The sequence below is a fragment of the Mus pahari genome, chromosome 11 (genome assembly GCF_900095145.1).
Source record: "Mus pahari chromosome 11, PAHARI_EIJ_v1.1, whole genome shotgun sequence".
Classification (NCBI taxonomy): Eukaryota; Metazoa; Chordata; class Mammalia; order Rodentia; family Muridae; genus Mus; species Mus pahari.
This window is the reverse complement of record NC_034600.1, coordinates 6652214-6665970: the sequence shown is the minus strand read 5'-3', so window position 1 is coordinate 6665970 and position 13757 is coordinate 6652214. Positions and strand designations below refer to the sequence as shown.

At 37.1% G+C, this 13757-nt stretch overlaps 1 protein-coding gene across 5 annotated transcripts in view; it reads left to right on the top strand.

Annotated features, from left to right (window-relative positions):
• Cast (calpastatin) overlaps window positions 1–13757 on the top strand; it is a 113574-nt gene that overhangs the window by 46009 nt on the left and 53808 nt on the right. For all 5 annotated transcript variants that reach the window (XM_029543995.1, XM_029543993.1, XM_029543992.1 and 2 more), the window contains 4 exons: window positions 5394–5453; window positions 11067–11105; window positions 12673–12726; window positions 13202–13315. In XM_029543995.1, the coding sequence (XP_029399855.1) occupies window positions 5394–5453; window positions 11067–11105; window positions 12673–12726; window positions 13202–13315 (267 nt within the window). The remainder of the gene's footprint in view (window positions 1–5393; window positions 5454–11066; window positions 11106–12672; window positions 12727–13201; window positions 13316–13757) is intronic.

Genomic DNA, 13757 nt, shown 5'->3' with positions numbered 1-13757 from the left:
AAGATCCAGATCAGAAACTTCTATCTCCCAGTCTCCAGATTAGGTTCACTGGTGAGCCTTCCAATTCTGGATTGTAGTTCATTTCAAATATAGTCAAATTGACAATCAGGAATAGCCACTACACCCTCTATGGTAATTGAGAGTTTAGGTGGGTATAGTAGCCTGGGCTGGCATTTGTGTTCTCTTAGGGTCTGTATAACATCTGTCTAGGATCTTCTGGCTTTCATAGTCTCTGGTGGGAAGTCTGGAGTAATTCTAATAGGCCTGCCTTTATATGCTTTTAATATTCTGTCTTTATTTAGTACATTTGTTGTTCTGATTATTTTGTGTCGGAAGGAATTTCTTTTCTGGTCCAGTCTAGTTGGAGTTCTGTAGGCTTCTTGAATGTTCATGGGCATCTCTTTCTTTAGGTATGGGAAGTTTTCTTCTATAGTTTAGTTGAAGATATTTGCTGGCCCTTTAAGTTGATAATCTTCATTCTCATCTACTTCTATTATCTGTGGGTTTGGTCTTCTCATTGTGTCCTGGGTTTCCTGGATGTTTTGAGTTAGGATCTTTTTGCCTTTTGCAGTTTTTTGATTGTTGTGCCCATGTTCTCTATGGAATCTTCTGCACCTGAGTTTCTCTCTTCCATCTCTTGTATTCTGTTGCTGATGCTCTCATCTATGGTTCCTGAATTCTTCCCTAGGGTTTCTATCTCCCAAGTTATCTCCCTTTGGGTTTTCTTTATTGTTTCTACTTCCACTTTTACATCCTGGATGGTTTTGTTCAATTCCATTACCTGTTTGGTAGTGTTTTTCTATAACTCTCTAAGGGATTTTTGTGTTTCCATTTTAAAGGCTTCTAGCTGTTTACCTGTGTTTTCCTGTATTTCCTTCTTAAAGTCCTCCATCATCATCATGAGAAGTAACTTTAGATCCATGTCTTGCTTTTCTGGTGCAATGGTATATCCAGGACTTGCTATGGTGAGAGGGTTTGGTTCTGATGATGCCANNTAACCTTGGTTTCTGTTGCTTCTGTTCTTATGCTTGCCTCCTGTCATCTGATTATCTCAAGTGCTTGCTGCCCTCAATATATCTGATTGGAGCCTGTCCTTCCTATTATCCCAGTTGATTCAGGACTCCTCAGAATTCAGCTTTCTCTGTGATCCCTTGATTGTGGGTTCCTGTGAAACTGAGATTCTGGGTGTGCCTGAGTTCTTGGCAGTCAAGTTCCTCTGAGACCCTCAAATACTGTTGTGACCCAGCTCCTGTTTCCTGGGGATCCTGTTATCCTAAGATCCTGGGCATGTTACAGTGCCTGGAAACGGTGTCTCCTTTGAGGACCATGGAGCTGTCAGGTCTGTTCAAAACCAAGGTAAAACAGAACTGATCAAAAGGATCCCGAGCCTCTGGTCAGGAAGGACTCTGGTGTCCTTGTTCCTGCTGTCACAGGCCCTTCACAATTCAATTGGAGCAGATGTTGGGTTCCACTCACCAGTGATCGAGTGGGCAGTCCTCTAGTAACTGTGGGGGTGTCTGCAGTCTCTGTGCCCTAGGTGACCTGGTGCTGGCTCAGAAAGGAAGGGACTTGTGCCCCTGTTCAGGCCGGTTGTCTGCTTCCCTAGTGCTGTCTCAGGTCCTCCACACGATTGGATTTCACCAGTGATCCTAAGATCGCGTGGGCAGTCCTCTAGGGATCTTGGGGGTATCTGTCGACTCCGCGCCCTAGGTGACAGGGTGCTGGAGCCGCGCATTGCTTTATTTTAATGTAACTTGTTATAACACACTTGAGTTGGACCTTTGTTTTATCCCAGGAGAAACCTTTTTAACATGTCTGCTACATCATTTAAGTCATGAGACAAACCTGTTTGGTGTGATTGTTTATTTTGTTTGCTTGTTTTGACATCGTTGGGCTCAACTTCTCAATTCCCGGAGCAGTGGTTTTCAATTATGGCTCTTCGATGGGAGAATGGTGAATTATTTTTTTATCAGGGCATTACTCTAATGCTTGTTACTCTGATCCTGCCTTAGCTCACATAAATAATCAGCACTATTCTGGGTGCTTAGTCATTGCTTGGGTTTGGAAGTGTATGTATAGTTTCAATTGCTCTCTAGTCTGATGTGCAGTGCTAGCTCCATAGAGGTATTTCAGTCAATGTATGAGAATACTGAAAAGTGGCAGCTCTTGACATTCCCAGGACCACTGAGTCCTAGGCATTGCAGTGCTGGGATATGATCTGCCTGACGTTTGTGCTGTCATATGCAGCTACACATGCCTTATTTGTAAATGCAACTTCCTAAACTTTTGTTTATATGGTCCCCACTCATCCTGTGTTCCTATATAATTTATCATACCTGCATACCATAGTCTGAATTTTCATGGGACTCTGACTTGCTGGAGTGATTAACTCATGTCAACCCTGACTAGGCTCTTACCCTTCACAAAGGCAAAGACATCTATTGATCTCACCACAATATCCCCAGAATTTAACACAAGTTCACACTGTGTTCCACATGAACTGAAGTAACCAGCATACTGTGGTGAACCCTGGACATGAAATTCCATTTCCTTATCTGTTTAAAGTCTGTACTGGTCATTAACAAGGTCATGTCTAAGGGTCACAATCTTTAAAGATCTAGGAGTTAACTTTTAATAACTTTTTATTCACTATTGGTTCATGGTTGGCAACTCAGATGGTATAAACTGAAGGTATATTCATTCATGAGATAGTAAACATTAGACATTCCTTACCTTCACCTGTAGAATAAGTGCTGAACAAGCCATAATAACCCAGAGTTGAGAGGGTTAATAATGTGGTGGGGTCATTTCCATTGACAAGTCCCCCCAAAATCAGCATTTATATTTCAGTTTTGGAAAATTAGACATGTCTTAATGTGGACTTTCCATGGAGGATTCCCTGCAGGTGCAGCTAATGTCTAAGTCCTATTTTGACCATACTTCTTTATAGCATGGAGTATATGGAGAGGTTTTATTATCCCTGGTGAGCCTTTGAATATCTCCATTATTGGACTTGAGGCTCACTTTCATGGATTATTTAATAGTGTAGTAGTTGTGCAAGGATAATTCAAAGATATGTGGTCTTATAAATATTTTAATAAATTTAGATGTTTAAAATTAACAGTTGTTGAAGCCAGAGAGATGACCGCATGGTGAAGAGTACTTGGTATTCTTGCTGAGTATCCTTGTTCAATTCAAAACACACACATGGAGGTTCACAACTATCCATAATTCTATTTCTAGGGAATATGGTATTCTATTTGGACTTCTTCTGGGTACCAGGCAGGCATACAGTATATATATTTATAGTATGTTATATGTATATATGTAAGTATATATATATATATATATATTTACATGTAGGCAAATACTCATACAAATAAAATAAATAACAAAAATATTTACAATTTTAATTTTGTCTAAGTATTTTCATCATAAAAATCACTTGTGTAGAGTTTGTTTATGCTGCTTGTTTGATATAGATGAGGAAAACCATTGAAGGAATGGGAACTTACCGAATTTTGTTAGAAATTCATACATTTCTATTTTCACATTATGCAGGTACAGTTATCTATGTATGAACATTTTAACCCCCAATAAAGTCTATTCTCAGTGAAAAATATGTATATATATAATTTAGCAGTAAAGAAAATCTTTTTATATGTTCTAGTTTCTTATCCTAAAGAGAATATATAAGATAGATTATTATAATGCTGAGAGAGGCAGAGAGAGAGAGAGAGAGAGAGAGAGAGAGAGAGAGAGAGAGAGAGAGAGACCTCCCCTTTGATATGCTGTTGTGTCACACACCTGACTGCTGTCTAAGAGTATTCAGAAATAAAAGAAAGCTCATATGGTTTTGTTTGAAAAGTCAGTGTGCTTAAACTGTGATCCTTTATCTGTAAGTTACCATAATTGAGCTACCATAGTGTTAGCTGAGGTTTGTGATTTTGTTCATGGAAACTAGGTAGTTGCAGGGTCACTCTACCATCCTCTTGGTTGGGAATATGAATGGGAGAAAAGGAGAGAGGAGCAGTGAGAGACTTATGATGCCTCTTGACATAGCTTCTGAAGTGGCTCAGGGTCAGGCATTGCAGACAGAGTGAGGCCCACATTATAGACTCTTCCCACCATCTTAATAAAGTAACAGCTATATTGTCAGTGAATTGCTTAAGTAGGCTACTTGTATGAGATGATGATATTCCTGACGTGTGAAGTCTAATGGACTCAGATGTGAAGGGGTTTAAGTGAACCTGAGTCAGCATGATACAGGCTAAGTCATGGAATAATACTCAGTACATGCATGCATCCACAGACTCAGGTATCACCCACTGCTTAGGAGATTCACTTGCAGGATTCCACCTCTGCTATGTGTTCCAAAGGAGGGCATTTCAGTTTCTATTTGCCAAGTCTTGTGTGCCAAGGAAGAGTCAATATATGACAGTTAATACAGCAACATTCTTTCTATACCCTGTCTTCCATCTTCTTTTCCTTATATGGCATTAAAAGGACAATTGCCATTTGTGTTGTGGACTTGTTTCTCCAGATTTTATAATATATCTAGTTACTTGTGGCTATGATACAATACCTAAAATAATTTATATAAAGAAAGCAGGGTACATTTGAAGTATAAATTAAGAAAATATCCAATAAAAAAAGGAAAGCAGGATTTATTTCAGCTCATAGTTTCAGTGATTATGGTCCACATGTAACCATGCCATCCTAATGGCTCACTTCCTCCAGCTAATCTCCACTTTAAAAAGTTCAATAGTTTTCAAAAAACACCAGTGCAGGACCAAGTATTCAAATGCACCTGGAGATTCCTTCTCACTCATAACTACTTCATATTAGAAATACTGTGCTAATATAATGTAGCATACATTTTAAATAGTTATCACAAATACATATAAAACCATCAAAATAGACACTGTCCTATTTTACATGTCCCCAAAACTGAGACTTAAAGTCACAGGTTCTAGTAAATAATACATAGCTAGGATCTAAACAATGTTATGAAAGGGTTCTAACAAGTATCAAAGTATACATTCTTTTAAAAATAATATTAACAGTTATAATAAAGTTTACCAAATAGTTATGTATATAAATTTGCAAGTTAATTGCTATCTAATGAAGAAAAATTGTGTGTGGGAAAGTGAAGATAAAAAACACCTGATCAGTATTATGTAATATATAAAAGATTGTTTACTCTTTGTGAACTGATCTGGTCACAAAGACTTTTACCCTATGGCTGGCAATACCAACTAGAATTTGTGGACATGGAACTATGAACAAGGAAAAACTGTGGTGGAAAGTAAGGGCAGTGTGGTGAGAAAGAGCTGAGGGCAATTTTAACAGGGGTTATACAAAGTCTGACTTTCTGTTTTTTTCCTTTCTAGGTGACAGCTTCCTCTGCTCCCACCAGCAAGTCTCCCAGTATGAGTACCACAGAAACTAAGGTAAAAAACCTTCTGGGTATTTTGTTCCCGTTTCTAAGAAGGATGGAAGCACCCACACTTGGGTCTTCCTTCTTGAGCTTCATGTTGTCTGTGAATTGTATCTTGGGTATTCAGAACTTTGAGGCTAATATCCACTTATAAGTGAGTGCACACCATATGTGAACTGATGATATTTTCTAGTTGCATCCATTTGCCCAAGAATTTCATGAATTCATTGTTTTGAATAGCTGAGTAGTACTCCATTGTATAAATGTACCACAATTTTTGTACCTCTCCTCTGTTGAAGGACATCTGGGTTCTTTCCAGCTTCTGGCTATTATAAATAAGGCTGCTATGAACATAGTGGAGCATGTATTCTCTTGTTATATGTTGGAGAATCTTTTGGGTATATGCCTAGGAGTGGTATAGCTGGGTCCTCAGGTAATACTATGTCCTGTTTTCTGAAGAAACGCCAGACTGCTCTCAGAGTGGTTTATACAAGCTTGCGATCCCACCAGCAATGGAGGAGTGTTCCTCTTTCTCTACATCCTCACCAGCATCTGCTGTCACCTGAGTTTTTGATCTTAGACATTCTGACTGGTGTGAGGTGGAATCTCAGGGTTGTTTTGATTTACCTTTTCCTGATGACTAAAGATGTTGAACATTTCTTTAGGTGCTTCTCAGCCGTTCAATATTCCTCACATGAATATTCTTTGTTTAGCTCCACATCCCATTTTTAATAGGGTTATTTGATTCTCTAGAGTCTAACTTCTTGAGTTCTTTGTATATATTGCATAACAAATTTGGAAACAAAGTCTAGAGCATAGACTGAAGGAAAGGTCATCCAGAGACTGTCCCACCTGGGGATTCATCCCATATATAGTCACCAAACCAGGACACTATTGTGTATGCCAAGAAATGCTTGATGAAAGGAGCCTGATATAACTTTCTCCTGAGAGGCCCTGCCAGAGCCTTACAAATACAGAGGCAGATGTTTGGATGCTCACAGTCAACCATTGGACTGAGAGCGGGGTCCCCAGTGGAGGAGTTAGAGAAAGGATTGAAGGAGCTGAAGGGGTTTGCAACCCATAGGAAGAACAGCAATATCTGCCAAGCAGATCCCCCAGAGCTCCCAGGGACTAAGCCACCAAACAAGGAGTACACATGGCTCCAGCTGCATATGTAGCAGAGGATGGCCTTGCCAGTCATCAATGGAAGGAGAGGTCCTTGGTCCTAAGAAGGCTCAGTAGATGCCCCAGTGTAGGGGAATGGAGGATAGGGAGGCAGGAATGGGTGGATGAGTGGAGGAATACCCTTATAGAAGTAGGGGAAGTGGGGGATTGGAGAGAGAGGAGGTTTCAGGTAAGGGGGAAACCCCAGAAAGGGGGTACATTTGAAATGTAAATAAAGAAAATGTAAATAAAAACAAAATAGAAAAAAAAAGAACTTTCTAGAAGCAAGCTGAGTAAATGCCTCTTTAAGTTGCTTGTCAGAAATTTGCTCACTGACAAATGCATTCCTTAGCTTAGGAAGCTCACATACTATAAGTCAGCATCTTCTTGAGTTAGAAGCTTGTGATATTCTCCTCTGATTTTTGAGACTCTTTCAAGAGAGACATGCTGTAACTTTTTGCCCTTCTTTACATTTTGGAGAGAAGAAATAATCTATCCAAATACATTTCCTGGAACTGAGTGAATAGGAATTCTTGTTTCTTGGTATTAACTGCAATATTTTTGATAGACATTTACAAGTGAAAAACTTATACTAAGTGACCACAGAAGCAAAAGAAAAGGATACCAGTTGATTCAGGTGCTTTCTGATATGTGTGTCATGGAGTAGAGTACCATCTCATTGAAAAATTCCTTTGACCTCAGTTGGGTACTTAATCTTATATTCCTTGGCATTTCAGGAGAATAAAAGGCATGTAGTTGCTACATAGAGTAAAACTAGTACTGACAGATGATTAAAGATGCCTTAACATCTCTACCTTAGTTATTGCAACTCAAGCTGTTTCTTAGACACATTTCAGGGTTGAAATTAAAGAGGAGGCATTTGCAAAATTTTCTCATCTTGTTTGTTTGTATATTGCAGTATTTGACTGTGTTAAGAGGTCCTGGCTCCATTATTATCAAATTGCTTTATCTACACTTGCCAACTTTTATTTGTTTTCTATCTTCCATGTCATTATGTTGTCTATGAAGTTTCCTGTTCCGGAGGATGTGGCCACATAAGTTACTACTAGGAATTCTCTTACCTCATCTTGAATTAGAACAATGAGAATATCTGGGAGTAAACTGTCCATTTATCTAAGTTTTATTAAATTAACCTCTAAAATTTATATTTCCTTGATGGTTTTATTTAATAGTTTACCTTTATATTGATTTCTTAATCATATAATATTAATTGTGCTATCTATTAGTAACCTACAAGTTGTCTTTTGTGCCAATATATTTTAACATCATATACACAAATACACACATGTATATGTATGTATATATATATATATATATATATATATATATATATATATGTGTGTGTGTGTGTGTGTGTGTGTGTGTGTGTGTGTGTGTGTGTGTGTGTAATGCTGAGGATTGAACACAGGACCTTGGGGCTTCATGTATACTAAGCAACTAAATACTATACTGCTGAGGTATGTTCTTAGTGGTATCGATCTATCTTAACCTTGAAAGACTAAAGAAGGGACATATGTAAAACACAATGCACATTAAAACCTCATTGGATTTGCTATCAGTGGCAAGGAAATATAGATACATGAGCCATTTCAATTGCTTTCGTTCATATAGCTGTTTCACAGGTCTGATCCCATACTTGAGCTTGAGGGCCATGCTTATTTCCATGTGCCATGGTTTTCAGATTAAGTATCAGCAATCTGCAGGATCACAACGCATCAATCATAAGTATTCTTGGTAGTCAAAACAAACAAATAAAACCTTGAAAGGAGAAAAGAACGTGGGAAATGGAAAAGAGACACAGGCAGGGACAAAATTAAGTCACATGTGATAAAACACTACTATAACTGTGCTAAACCATTGTTTGTCTCTATTTTCTTTCTTTGGTATATTTCAACCACATAGCTCTCAATATTATCTTCATTATTTCTGCTGTTTCTCCTAATTACACAGTGACAGTTGTAGTAATCTACAAGTGGAGTCCTGTAAGTGAATCTCCTAAGCAGTGGATGATGCTTGAGTCTGTGGATGCATGCATGTACTGAGTATTATTCCATGACTTAGCTTGTATCATGCTGACTCAGGTTCACTTAAACCCCTTCACATCTGAGTCCATTAGACTTCACACATCAGGGATATCATCTCACACACGTTGCCTACTTAAGCAATTCACTGACAATATAGCTGTAAGTCTATTAAGTAATCCTGCATCTTGGAGATGTCAGGAGCTTGAGCTTCATAGGTTCATGTCTGCAAATACTTGGAGCTTTTACTGAGAAGATGCTAATTCAGAGAAGTAGAGATTACAAATCCTTGTCTTGCTTACATTTTTTAAGAAGGCCACACTGTATATGAAATGTATGGTATGTCTAGATCTGTGATCTGTATTTCTTGCCCCTGGAACATTAGAATTGGTTTTTATACCATTGATTGTAGGATGGAAGTTCAGAGAAGTTTTAGTCATGATGTAATTCTTTAGAATATGTATGTCTGGACGCTGGAGCCAGACAGCATATCTGAAAGTGCTATTTCTTTACCAGCTGTTGTACTAGTCAGGTCCTAAGCAAAGTGCTTCAGTTTTCTTATCTTAGTATTGAGTTTCATACCATTTCTATGAAAAATAATTCTTTAGATTATTGATTTCATGTACATTATATTAATAGTTGCTTATGTCTGAATATGCAGTCTTAATTGTAGTTTGAAGATTTCCCAAGTAATATCTTGATTACTAAATTGTGAAATTGAAGGTATTAATATATTTCAATTATGATATTACCTGGCTTATTTTCTTTGTAAATTATTTAATAAATTAAGTTTGTGTAAACAAAAAGAAGATTCACAATAAGAAAAACACAAACAAAAATTCATCAGTAAAGATGTAGTGTGAAGGGCCCCCAAATTTCTTAGAAAAACAGTTGATAATGAACTTTGATTTTCCCCCCATACAATAGGAATATTGATATAACTAGGAGGCAGTTCATGAAGATGACTATACCTTCACAATCAAAGTACCGGACATGATAAATTAAAAGATTATTTGACTTAACTTCTTCAAATAACAAAATTTAAGTAAAGGTTTTGCTGATATCTCTAGCAGACCAGAGAGGAAAAGCAGCAGAAGACACTAGGACTGCTTTGTGATCACTAGCCTTGAACGTTTATAAAGAATGAATTAAGTTTTCTGCTAATTTCTATCTTGCCTCCATCAATGTTAATTGTATGTATTCATGGAGGTTTTGATGTTTGTATATTTGGACAGGTCACCTTTAGCTAGTTAAAACTGTGTAAAACAAAGTTTCTTCAGAAACATGCTTAGAACTTTAGAATACAATTCTACATTTAAGAATATAACATACAATTTACAAAATTGTATTTAAAACTATGAATGTAATTTAAGAAAGCTTATAATGATGACACTTGTGACTTTTTTGTTTGTTGGGCTATAGTCAAACATTGGAAATATAGATAGAAAAACAAGATTATAATAGTTTTTATACAAAGAAGAAGTCTTAAAAGTTAATTTTATAAATGGAAATCCTCATGAAAAAGTATAGATCCAAAATTAAAGACTTGGTTGTTAGTCTAGTGTTTATATGCCTGAATCACCATGGAGTTAGAAATTTATGCATGGGTATTGGTTAAGTCAGAAATATGGTTCTTGATTTGAACATTTTGGCCTATTATGTGGATTGTCAGATACAAATGAGGTTACTCTTGGGGCAATGCTCTTACATTAGGCAATTCCAGTCAACAAACAGTTAGAAGACCTGACCAGAATAGGCACAGAGAACAGGTGATGTAGGTCATTGTGCCTGGCAGTTCTGTTTACTAGCCACTTCAGCCTCTCAGCACATTCTACAATTTCAGCCTCCAGTTTTCTGAAATAGCATGATTCCATTACAGACTTCCTCTAGGCTTAACCATCAAGCACATGCTTGCACTAAAAATAACTTCTCTGCTCTCTGTGCCTTGGTTCTGCTACTACCTCATTCTTTCACACTTTGTACCCAAGCCATGGTAAGTATTTCATTGAATATATATTTATTAATTGATATATATATATATACATATATTATGTATATATATGTAGATATATATATATATATATATATATATATATATATATTCTGATATATTAGTGAGTTGGAAGGACAGAGCCCTTGAATTTGAAGGGGGAAAACTTGCATTTTATGTTGTTTATTTGTTTGCTACAGTATTATTAGTAAAACTCCTTATGTGTCTTTGATACATACAGCATTACCTGCCATATGAATAGTAATATCTGAAGTGTGTGATAAACTTAAGTCATAAACTTTATATTGATAATAATACCAAACACTTAGTTGAAGAAAATAAATTACATTCTTATTAAACTATCTCCAATATTATCTTTTTAACTTATCTTTCCCTATTTTATTATTATCGCCCCTCCCCCCCAATTTAGGCTGGGAAAACAGAGTCTAAGAAGTCACAATCAAGTGAGGTAAGTAGTTTAAGTGTATGAGTAAATTATTCTGACCATTTTTAAATAATCATGAATGAATAGTTTCCTTTATTGGTAAAGGGATTTGTCAGCTAATTTAAATACTTTTGATTATTCTGTAGAATATAAACTCATAGAATACATATAAAATACAACATTAAATCCATACTTTGTTAAAATATGTAATATTTTATAAACAAAAAGTATTTCATAGGTTATTTTATTCAAAAAGTAGATTCTAATTAATATTTTTTAAAGAAAGGAACAAAAGAGGAAAAGTCAAGCAGAGGAGATTGCCTGGTAAGCAAAGGTGCTTGCTAGTAAGACTGATTTCAAACCCAGAATCCACAACATAAGGAGAAAATCAATTACTGAAACTTGCCTTTTCTTTCTACCACACCACTATGATATATGCATGTGCACACACACAAATATACTGATAGTCAAACATACACATGTATTCATGTACATGTATACATATGTACTCACACATGAACATACACATGTGCATGCATACATGAGTGCACATGCTAACATACCCATAGACAATACATGCACATAGGCACACTTGCACACATACACATAATACATTCATGTGTACTCATACACTAATAATTTTAAAAGGAAAAAAAAGACAGTGCAAGTTATAGGTACCTTGAAACACTAGAAGTGTGTTGAACCTCCCCTAGATCTTTGGATGATAGCAGGCAGGTTAATCTTGACAGTCTTCTCTGGGATGGTGGAGATGATATGAGTCACTCAGGCCTCTCTCCTGAGACAAACTCCTCTTGCTTCCATGACATTTGACTGTCCAGTCTGAAAGTCATCCTGCATCCATAGAAAGGTGGATTCTAGGGTGCCAGGAGCAACACATCTTTCTTTTCAGTACAATTTTACACTATATTAATTCAACTGTTGATGGAAATACTTGGGACTGTAAGGTTTTCTGTAGGTCACAGAACAAAGGGAAACATTGGAAAGAGCAGATATAGGTGGAGTCATGGGGTAAAAGGTAAGGCTTATCTGATTCTTTAAAAGGGACCCTGCCTGCAGCCTTTGCATAGGTGATTCTATGGAGAAACATTTAGAAATAAAGTGAAAATTGTCTTCTGTTCCACATATCAATGCTTGTGGTTTATCTACCAAATGTCAAGTATATTGGATCTTTGGGGGTATGATCATACTTCATCTCCTGTGGGCAAACACTTTAAAATCAAATAAGTGGCATGTGGAGTGTCACTGCTCAGCAAACTTAACACTTTTGGTGCCTTTGTGGGTAGCCTGGCACTGACTAATCACTGTGAGGGAATGTGCAGAGCAGCCAGAAGTTTAGCAAGTGTGTGTCTTTGAAGACATCTTTCTAAAGAAAAGACTCAATTTTTCCTGTGTCTGATAATGGCCACCAATGGAATCTGCTGGCAGGTTACTGTTGATCACAATGTATGCCTGGAGCTCCTCCTGAGGACAAGATTGTTTAGTCAGGATCATATTCATTGGGCAGTTAGTGATTATAAGAACAGTAGATTTTAATACAATAATTCAGCTTTTACTTCTTTGAAACAAACAGCCACCTGTGGTTCATGAGAAAAAGTCAAAAGGAGCGCCAAAGGAAGGGTCAGAGGTGAGTGATAATTGCTGGGACTTGATCCTGTGTAGCAATATCTGTTGTGATATGAGACTGACTTGTTTCCTCAGCTGACTCAGTGCCATAGTATGTTAACAGCAGTGTTCTGTGATTTTGTTTTCATCTGATTTGTTTTTGTTTTACAAGACAGAGTTTCTTCAGTTTAGCCTTGACTGTTTGGGAACTAGCTCTGTAGACCAGACTTCACTCAAACTCATAAAAATATGCCTGTCTCTGCCTCTGTGATTTACTACCACCTGGAGTGTTCAGCAATTCTTAATGAAGATTTTGGGAGGAGTATTTCAGATTTTTTACCTAATGTACAATAGCATTTAACTCATACTAATTGATATTTTCACAGTTCAAAAGTGTAAAAAGCACCATTGTTATACACAGCTTTTATTCTGTAGAGAAACTTATCTGAATTGTTTTAAACTACCATCATGTTAATAATATATGTATGTACTTTCAGCCCCAAAATCTTCCCAAGCATGCATCAACTACAGGAAGTAAGCATGCTCATAAAGAAAAAGCACTTTCCAGATCAAATGAACAGATGGTGTCAGAGAAACAATCAGAATCACAGGTGAGCTTGACAAATATGAAGACACTAATATCAACTTACTATCAGTGTGGTCCCTATTGACCCAAAGTGTACAGTTGAATTTGTGGGGTTGCACTGGATGCATTTGGTATTGTAATGATGTAATGCTGTTGTTGTAGTAGTTTTGCAAGAAGCATTGTAAGAATATGGAATAATGGAGTGCCTGAGGAAGGCCAGCAGGTAGATTTTGGCAAATGCACTGTTCAGCTTTCTCATGCTGCCGACCAGTCATGACTCTGGTGTCTGCCAAGCAGAAAACTTTGAAATGAGGTGGTTTTCTAGGCCCCTGTAAACTTCAGCCAGGGAACTACTAAAGGTGCCTCTCATTCTCACTCATATTTATTCTCTGTCTCTCTAGGTCCATTCATCTGTCTGTATGTTGCTCTTTCCCGCCACCATGTGTATGTGTCTGTCTGTCTGTCTG